Source organism: Wasmannia auropunctata, unplaced genomic scaffold (assembly GCF_000956235.1).
Source record: "Wasmannia auropunctata unplaced genomic scaffold, wasmannia.A_1.0 LD335709.1, whole genome shotgun sequence".
Lineage (NCBI taxonomy): Eukaryota > Metazoa > Arthropoda > Insecta > Hymenoptera > Formicidae > Wasmannia > Wasmannia auropunctata.
In genome coordinates this window covers 429,630-439,620 of record NW_012027181.1, presented here as the reverse complement: position 1 = coordinate 439,620, position 9,991 = coordinate 429,630, and the positions used below count along the sequence as shown (strand labels likewise).

The 9,991-nt window shown below is 44.9% G+C and overlaps 1 protein-coding gene across 3 annotated transcripts in view; it reads left to right on the top strand.

Moving 5' to 3' along the window:
• Positions 1 to 5,866, top strand: part of LOC105456330 — a 6,469-nt gene extending 603 nt beyond the window's left edge. For 2 of the 3 annotated variants that reach the window (XM_011700282.1, XM_011700283.1), the window contains exon 2: positions 2,621 to 3,226. In XM_011700282.1, the coding sequence (XP_011698584.1) occupies positions 2,621 to 2,853 (233 nt within the window). In that variant the 3' untranslated portion in view covers positions 2,854 to 3,226. Of the gene's footprint in view, positions 1 to 2,620; positions 3,227 to 4,289 lie in introns of those variants that run through there. The other variant, XR_975233.1, reaches the window with a different exon arrangement.
• The last annotated feature ends 4,125 nt before the right edge of the window (positions 5,867 to 9,991 follow it).

The following is a 9,991-nucleotide window of genomic DNA, read 5'->3' as shown; positions in this document are numbered from 1 at the left end:
CTCTCTCTCTCTCTCTCTCATATCCCGCTGCGATGCTTTGCGAGGTGAACGCGCAATATAATCTCGCGGTATATATACAAGAATGGTATCTCGAGGCGCGTTTCGATCGTGCGAGTCGCCCGGGAGTGTTTGGTCGTTCCGAAAATTGCGGACGATGAGCTCTCCGCGCGCGCCAGCACGCTCCATTGAGCCCGGCATCGTTTCCGGGTACGTTGTCCCGTCATCGGTGATCGGCTCGCAGTGCACGTCAGAGAAAATGCGCGAAACATATTATTTCGAGGAACAGTTGAGCGTAGACAGGCGAAGCAAGATCAGTCCGCGCGGGGGATGAGATCGACAGGCGGAAATCACGGTGGAGCCGGAGGGGAATGAGTGAGCAACGGACGGACCACCTTCCTCCGGGGAGGGAAGGGGAGGGGAGGAGGGAACGAGAAGTGAAGTAGTCGCGCACTTTACGAAATGAGATACACCCACGTCGATAAAACGCGACCACACCTATATGTACCGGGGATATAGCGCGGTTACGGGGGAGGGGGGAGGGAGATATAGCGACGGAATTAAGAACGGTGCCGCGAACCAACGCGGGCGGGCTGAAAGTAAGAATCCGCTGACGCGTTTAATCGCTCGCCGTTGCATTTCGCCGAGAGAGAAATGCACAATTCACCGCCACGGCATCGGTTAGAGGGGGGGAGGGGGCGAGTAATCGCAGGACCGTTTTATCGCCCTGGGGACTGCAGCACGTAGCTGTAGCTAGGATTTATAGGCGTCCAAAAACTCCTTATCTTCCTTTGTTAGAATGATGAATTCCTCGGATAGTCCGAGACATTGGATACACATCCGAGACATGTTTGCGTTGTGCGGATCGCGATTAATGAGAAGGGAAAAAAAACGTAAGAAACATTGAACGTGACACCTAATGGCCGTCCCCGGTATCGATTTCACCTTTCACCTTATATTAGTGTTTTAAGTTACAAACTACATAAATTAGAATGCCGTATGCGGTCTGCAGTAGATCTTGGTGCTTAATAATAATTGTAAATCTTTTTTACAATTTCCAGTTTATAAATATACTGCGCGCCGAATATTTGTCGGTCTTGAAACAGCTGCAAACTGAATCTGGACTACATAATATCGCAAATTAAATTTCGAGACGAGCAATTTAATAATTTTGACGCCAATGAGCATCTTATTAAATTCTGTAGAATAACTTATTGCGAAAAATGTTACCTCAGCCAGAATATTTCATATTAATGTTTTAAGTTACGTCAATCAATGACGAAGATATATATATATGAGAGAAATGCTGCAATCGCTGTATTTTTTAATATTGTGTGATGTATCATCAGTATTTTATCGGTAATTCATTGCGCTCGCATATCTTTTTTTCCGCGCTACGTTCGCCATCTTTATCAAATTTTTCATCGGTCGTTCTTATCCCTTTGCGAAGCGACCGTGCATCAACGTTTGCAGTTTCGGGATTTGCGAGCGAGCGGAGATTTGCGAATTTTTACCCGCTCTCGTTTCTAATCATCAATCGAGCGCACGGCGCAAAGGTAGAGCCGGTGGTCTTCACGGCGCGTTCCCCTTCCCCTCCCCCTCCCCTCGCTATTGATTTATCCCGACGACGATTAAATCCCGATCGTATCTCCCCGCCAAAAAGGACTTCTCGTGTTCGTCGAGACGCCTTCAGAAGCGCCGTGGCGTATGCTACACGCAAGTTGTAACAAACGATCCATATTTCATCGAGCGCTGAAAGGACCATTTTCCTCGCTCGCTTTTCCCTCCCTGCCCTCCCCGCTCTGTCCTTTCCCCGAAACGGCGAACGCGCACCCTCGCGCGCGCGACCGGTTTCCGCTTTTCTCTTCGCCCGTTCTCTCGCAATTTTCCGTCCGTCGAATAAACGCCGCGCGCGGGACGCTGGGATGCGGATCGTCGGCGAAATACATCCACGTGAAAATAAAAAATGTATGCCAATGCGCGCGGGGAGGGGGGAAGGAGGGATGAAGCCGAAACCGTTGTCGATCAATCGTATATCGCGCCGAATACCCCCCTCCCCTCTCGCAATCAATCCGCGGAAGACTCGGCGGCGCAGATTCGCGTTCCGTCAAAGTCTGTTTTCGTCGTTATACATTAGGAACGCGAGTGCAGTTTTCGAAGGAGCGGAGAGTACAATGCTCTCACGTGCTCCGGCGTTTCAAATTTATTACGTTAACTGTCGGTCGAAAATTTTTCATCAATTTTAATCGATACCACCGGATTCTCGGATTCTTGCAGCGCTCTCGAGGAGCCGTTATCTAATTGACGTGAGCCGAAATCGGATTAAGACACACTTTATCTTCTAATATAAAACGACAGAATTGTAGAGTGTATTGACGAATCTCTGACGGGTCTGACTGTCGTGAGAACGACAGAGAGCATTCGAGCAAAGGATAATTATAGGTATAATAACGATTTTAATAGCGGACTATCGAGAATATCGTATATCCAATAAGAACGCAATTCGACGTGCGGCGGTGATATAATAATACGTTTTCCTTCCATGGCATCTCTACAGTATAAGCTTTATTATCGCATTACGCTTTATCGAACGATTCATATCAATCGTACTAATTTTGGACAGCGGGTCAAACGTATGCGATATCTGGTGGAGCCCAGGCCGCCCTCTCGGCCGTCGTCGAGAGCATGCTGGAGGAGTGTATGCAGGACGCGAGGAACTTAGCCACGGAGGCTGGTAAGAGCTGCGTCACCCCCGAAGAAATGGAGAAGGCGTTGAGGAAGCTCTGCCTGCGTTTAAACGCGCAGCCGAGCACGCCGAGCAAACAGAAAGTTAACACGCAGAGCGAAGACGTCTGAACCGAGAGTTTGGCGAAATCTTCCCGTGGAGATGTCTTCACGGCGCCAAACAATTCAAATGTCGGGAGAAAGAGAGGGAGAAAGAGGGAGAGAGTAAGAGGACTTCTTGTGCCATCGTCTATATCGCTAATAAATGTCGAATTGTACGAAAGTGCGAATTGTTCGCGAACAGTGTCTCTGTTCCATTGTCCTTCGTTCATAATATTCATCGTGGCGCTTATTCGTATCGCGAATACTCTGCGCTTGAGAAAATTAAGAAAAGTAATTTGCATTTGCGAAACGCGTAAAGGACACTGCAGTATAATAGATAATTGGATTCTCGTTTAAATAAATAAATTGAAAAAAAAAGGAACACATGGCGGCAACTTAAAAAGTCGCAATTCTTCTCGCGTGATAATGCATAATAAAAAAACAAAAACATGTCATCTCACGTGACGCAATTTCATCATATCCAAACTCATTGTTAGTATAATATTATACAATTGGAGAAACTGTCACAGGTTTCGAGAGATATCGAGAGGCTAATATATCTCTCGCAACACGTGTCGCGATTGTTTTAATACGTAACAAGCACGTATCCATCAATAACAATTATTTGTTCCGCCTTTGACTTTGATTGAAATTCCTCTCATTTAATGTGACGAATCGCGTCACGAGGGCCCTTCCGTGTTCATTCGCGCTGGAGAGCGGCCATCGTGACAATGGTCAAGCAGTTGTTGCGAATTTGCTGGCAATCCGTGCTGCAAAGCGCTTCTCGCGTGACTGGGAAAATTCATTAAACGACGCGCGATAAACTAAAAATAATCCCCCGTCCGGGCATTGTCGGGCGGTTAATGAACGGGATATGTGTACACTACTTCTATTTCTTTTTTTTTCGCGGTCGCGTATATTTTTCACGTCTCGTCGATCCTGCGGTCGTCTCGCCGACAAATGGGTATTCATGCGAAAGGTGAAACTTCTCTCGTCCGCTTCAACGTAACGAAATATACCTTCATTTTCGGGGATAAAACTCCATTGTAAGTGAGCGCCGCGTAAATTCGAAAACAAAGGAATAATGATGTGATATTATACGATATTCACATTAACGTACGCTGCTTTGCGCATGGAATTTCGCGTGGAGAACATCACACACGCTGCTTTCGAGATCGTGTGTATAGCTTTCGCTTACACGATACCTAATTGACAAACTTCGCACAAATACAGCAATATTTTTAGTTTCTCTTTTTATTAACTTTATATTATATATGTATTTCTCATTGCCTGAAACTATCGCATCTTCTTCTCTTATTTTCCTTTCTTTCATTTTTTGTAAATACGGTTTTTTTTATATAAATAAGTATCTTTAAATTTTTTCTTTTTCTATGACTTTGTTCTAATTGTACTTAGAGAGCTTGTCCTAAAACACTAATAAATGTTTTATCTATCTACCTATCTAGCTTCAGCGACATGTGTCATCAAAGGCTGAGCATTCTTTTCATTATATACACAACCGAAACCAACAGAAATCCGATCTGACGAGTGTACAACACGGACGTTATTGCGGCGGTGAGCCAAAGCAAAGCACGACTCTCAGACGGCACACTTGACTGGCATGTCATCAAAGTTTTCCGTGTGTAGCCTGACTCTAATAAAAGTCATCCGAAAGAACGTTCTCAATCCGCCCCGCGCTCCGGAAACCGTTCTTTGAAATTATGTCTCACTAATGACGTTGCGCGCGACCTCTCCGGACGACGGTATTCTTAGATTGAAGCCTCGGCTGTGGATTCAGCCTCAAGATGCCGTTTTGTTCACGTCATTCCGACGGCGCCGCGGCCAAGGGAGCGCTGGTCCCTTTCCGACGTGTCTCGCGCAAAGGAAAAAAAAAAACCAGCGGCGCCCGCGGAATATCTCCGTCCGACAGACGCGCGAGGCTCAATATTTTACGGGCGGATCCACGTGAAATAATTGGGACGCGTTAACAATGGACTCGGTCCTTCCTACTTTTTTTTTTTGTTCGTTTGTCTTGTTTTCGTTTCCTCCCCGCCCGTGTTTTTTTCCCTTCCCTCCTTTTTTTTCCATTTCGACGCGTCGCGATCGAAAAGTTAATAGATACGTGAAATGGCGCGCGATATTCGTTACCGTGCCGCGCCGATTTTATTTGTAACTCGAAAATTCGCTGTTTCATAAAACGAGATTCGCCAGATATGTACGTACCTGAAGCCGCGCGCGCTCCGGCCGGAAAATATTTTTTTCCGTGACAGCTCCGCGGGAACGACAAAAAAAAAGAGAGAGGGAGAAGAGAGAGAAAAACGATGGATGGGACGGGGCGGCTCCGGTGATAATCAATCGAAAAATGATTTCGAATGGCGTAACGGACCGGTCGCCGCGTCATAAATCTCGAAACCTAGCGATTAAGCAGATATGTCCACCTGCCAAAGCGAATATTCACGATTTTTGATATACGGGGACGAATCTGGAATACAATTACGTGCAGCGTGTGTCGAAGCGTGCAACTTGGAAACTCTTTCTGATCCGATCCGTTGTCTAAGCATCGCCGAACAATGTCGCGATGCAGTCGGCAAACTGAATATTCCAATGCGATAAAAATTTATTTAAATAAATGTGCAAATTAATAGACGATTCTTTATCTCTCTCCGGCGCGGGCGCTGCAATATCTCATGCAGTATCTTCGCTGCGATTGCAACTTTTCGTAATTCCATGCATTCAGATGTTATCGTTTCCCGGGGATAAGAGAATAATTGTTAGCTTTCGCCGTAGCGTATCTCTATCGCCACACCGTGGCTTTTGTCAATATTTTATAAATCATAAATATTTTGTACATTATTCAACGATTACTTTTCGTTTGGATTATACATACATAGTGTACATATATAGAAGATAATTTCTCGTCTGAAATTGCTTCATGGGAAAATAACATACATGCGAAACGTTCATCGATGGAAAATAATTTCTCCTCCGCGCTATAGAAAAAGGCGCAGATTGGAAAGGCATTTAATAAACGAGTAGTTACGAATTTATAGATGTTGAATATTCATTCGTATCCTCTTCTATGGCGTGTTTAATATTTCGTAAATCAATTTAAGTCAGTATTTTAATTATTGGCCCTAGAGAAACAGAGAGAAAGGGGAAAAGAGAGAGAACGTTTTACACGAGAGGAATATTCAATGGACAAAGAAATTATGTATCGTACTGGTGGTCCGTTCGAAACCAAGAAAACAAATTAATTTCGGGCCTTTTGTCGGAAAGCCCTGCGTGTCGTGCGTGTCCCGCCTTTTCGAGGCGGTCTGTCATAATAATAATAGCTATCCAATTCTGTGATCTAATCCTAATTGAACCTTAATTAAATAATTCTTCTACCAGTGCATTTATCAAGAAAACGGAATAAAATGTGAACGAAAAGATGTAAAAAAAAAATCAAACGCGTAGTTTAATACGCCTATAATTCATGTTCTGCGTATTCGAGGCTCTGCTTAAAATAACAATGTCAGTGTAATACAGTTCCATTACTCTAATCTACATTTGGAAGTTAGTATTGAATGAACGCGAATATAATATAGGAATGAAAAAAAATAAAAAGAGAAAAAATTTATATTGCAAAAATTTTTTTCTCCTATCTCTATAATTAATTCAATATGTTATGATTCAATAAATTTAATACAATTAACGAGTCGTTTGTAAAATATTTATCCCAATATTGCTAACAAAATTAATTAAAATTCATATGAAAATTGAAGTAACTTGGAAATCTCTTCTATATTTGAGAGTAGATTTTCTCTCGTTTTTACAAATCTATTTTTCCGAAAATATTTACTTAATCTGAAAATATTTACATTTATTATCTGTATATATTTATTTATTATCTCTATTATAAGTATGAACATCTTTTTATTTAAGTCAAAAATTTTTAAATTAACAGATTTCTCTTACAAATAAAGTTCTTTTTCTTTATTCTATTTTCTTTAGTTAGGAATTTCGATTTCGTCATCGCTTGCACGGCGCAAGATTGGTCGTGTCTCAAAGACACCGAGGTGGTCCGCGTCCGTGACCGGAATTAACAAATTAACGCGCAGGCGTTCCGCCGGGAATTAGTTCGTTCTCTCTCTATCTCTCTCTTTCTCTCTCTCTCTCTCTCTCTCTCGCCACGTTGACGAAACGGGTCCCGTCAGGTCCCTCTACCGTTCGTAATTTCTCGCGCGCATCGCGTAAAATAATAACTTTATGACGCGACGCTCCAAAATGAAACGGGGCCGGGCCGCGTGAGCGAAAGAAAGGACCGTGGGATAAGGAGGGACCTGCGAACGCGGCGTACGATGGTGAGAAAGGACAGAGAGACGGAGGGAGATATAAAAGGTGAGCTCTGAAGGGAAGAGGAGAAAGAGCGAAAGAGAGAGAGAGAGAGTGAGAGGAGGGGGAGGGAGAGGAATCGCGGCACGAAACGAAAGAATGGAAACTAAAATAGTCCCCGCGACTCGAAACGAAGGAAAAACTCATTCCGTCTGCTCGCTCGCAGCCCTGAGCTGCCTCTATTGAGAGACGGCCAACTATTGTGTAGTTCGCGGTAACCACGGACCACCGTCGTTCGTTTCTTGTTCCCCCTCACGCCCCTCCCACTCCCCCCCCCCGCCGCCTACTTATCCCTTCACCCGCTCGGTCCTCTTCTCGGTCCTTTCTTTCGAAACCACCGCGGAATCCACCACCTCGCTCGGTCGCGCGCACCCCCTCCGTATACGTCATTTCTTTTTGTTCCGACGCGGTCGCGCTGCGAAACGACGCGACGGACCGTCGAAATGACGGTGTCCTTCTTCCCGTTGCTCCGCGATTATGCGCTGCAGAGCGTTCCTCCCTAGATTTCGCGAGGGGGGGGGGGAGAGAAGACGGCACCGTCTCGAGATATCTTGCTGCAAGTCGGTCAAATCGCGTACGTTTCCCAAACGCGAGACTCACGCGTCAGTTATTAAGGACGCGGAAATGCGACACGTTTGTTCGTCGCGAGTAGTTTTTGTTCCCTCAGGTAGAGAAGTGTTAGATAAATGAAGATGAGAAAAGCGAACAAAATGCCTCGGGTTTCTTCAGCTTCCATCGTCACGTTCTTCATAGTGTTCCTTTTCGCCATTCGCGTTATTAAATCAGTATCATCGTAGCCTGACGGCGAGGTTGGCGATGCCGGAGGGGAATGAGAAAGCTGAAGGTGAGGGGGAGGGACTGCCTAGCGTCGTCTCGCGCGAATTTCGACCTAAGTTTCTCGTAATGAGATAGCTCGACTCGAGAAGTTATCGTCGTGGGTCGGTTCCGATGAACGATGCATCCGTACTTTCCTCGGAAACTCCGCCGAAGCCACGCTTGAAACTAACGCGACGCGAACAGGGATTCGTAAAAATCGGAAGCGAATGAAAATCCGCTATGCTTTCCGCCGTTATAGACTGATAAAGTCACTTTGGAGAGGACATTAAAAAGGAGATCTCGATTATATTGCAATTATCGTAATTTGACAGTGACATGTATTCTCTGTCGGTTTGTTCGATTGTTAAAAATAGCAATGAAACTGCGACATATTAAAATTCTCCTTACAAATAATTCTGTTCTACGATCTTGTTACATTAATTTCTGTTCCTCATAATGTGATTTATTTCGTGGACATTAAAGAAAGTGCAGCTCGAAAGGACCCCTCACGAAACTAGTGGAAATTGGCTTTCTATGGAATTGGCTAAATTTTTAGTATGTTGAAGATGTTGACACTCTGCAAAGTAAAAGTCTCCTCGGACAAAACTTCGAAAAAAATGGCTAGTTTTTGAAATATGACATGTCAAAACTATTCAATTTTTGTCATTTATGAAGCTGGAAAATGTAACACACATGTTTTGTGCGAGCGCGCGTATGTGTGTGTTGTGTGTGCGCGTGTGTATTTGCATACTACAAGTATTTGTATATAAATGACAAAAATTGGCTAATTTTGACAAGTCATATCTCAAAAACCAGCCATTTTTGGAAGTTGTGCCCAAGAAGATTTTTATTCAGGATGTCGCAACATTTTCAACATACTAAAAATTCAACCGATTCCACCGAAAGTCAATTTCCACTATAGTTTTGTGAGGGATCCTTTGTCGATGCAAGCAGGAAAGCGGAGTAACGAAAATTTGCTCTGCATTCTCTGCAATCGAATACAAAATTATCAATTCGCAGCACGATATTCTAGCGGCGAGTTCTGGTGCTGGTTACACCGCGCGCCGTTTCCATTTCGGCACGGAATTTCAGGCGAGACCTTGATAGGAGAAACAACGCAATTATCGGAAATGGAAAGCGGATTCATCTTCAATTTAAGAAAACTCGATATCTCGGTGAACAATAGATGAGGGAAGCCCCGAATGCTGAACGTCAAGACTGAACCGTCATCCGATAAATCAATAACAATAAGATGGGGATTGAGATTGGTGTTGGGATATCATGCATTATATAAGCTGTCTCACGCTTGTATAATAGATGCAAGACGATGATATCGCTGGAAATTGATACCACACGTGTCCCCGCAACAGCTCAATAAATTAGCAGCGGTCCCCGTTTCGGTTCGCCGATTCTCGCAAACGTCACCTTCGATTTGCCCGAGCATCTCTCCCGCGCCCCGGCGGAGAATAACGCATTCCCCGTCGAGCATCAGAATTCCGTCGAATTCTCTAACCTGATTTCACGGGGAGGTTCTTTTTTTTCCCTACAAGCAGGATATTCCCATAGTTTACTCTCGCATTAACGAAGCGCTGTCATCGACTCGCGTCGCCGTCGGACTTTTAATTTCCCGACGGGATTCTAAAAACTTCTCCCCCGCCCCCTCAGGGTAGGAAGGGCTTCTTCGACAATTCCGAGCTGCGAGCTGGCTTCGGTGCGGCCGAGGGTTGTTCACGGTGAATGGCGGGGAAGCGGCGAGGGGGGAAGCGAGGAGTATCAGGGGCGGGGAGGAGGGGGGGGACGTGATAAAAGGAAGCGTCTGCGAATCCCGTGGAAAATAATCTCCACGGCGAGAGAAACGTCGCGCGCGATAGAATTTAGTTTGATAATTCCTAGTTGTAGTGGCGTTTCGGATCTCAAGATGGATGCGCCGTAATATCGTCCCAGTGCCGCGTGCATAATGCAATGCGGGGGGAAAAGG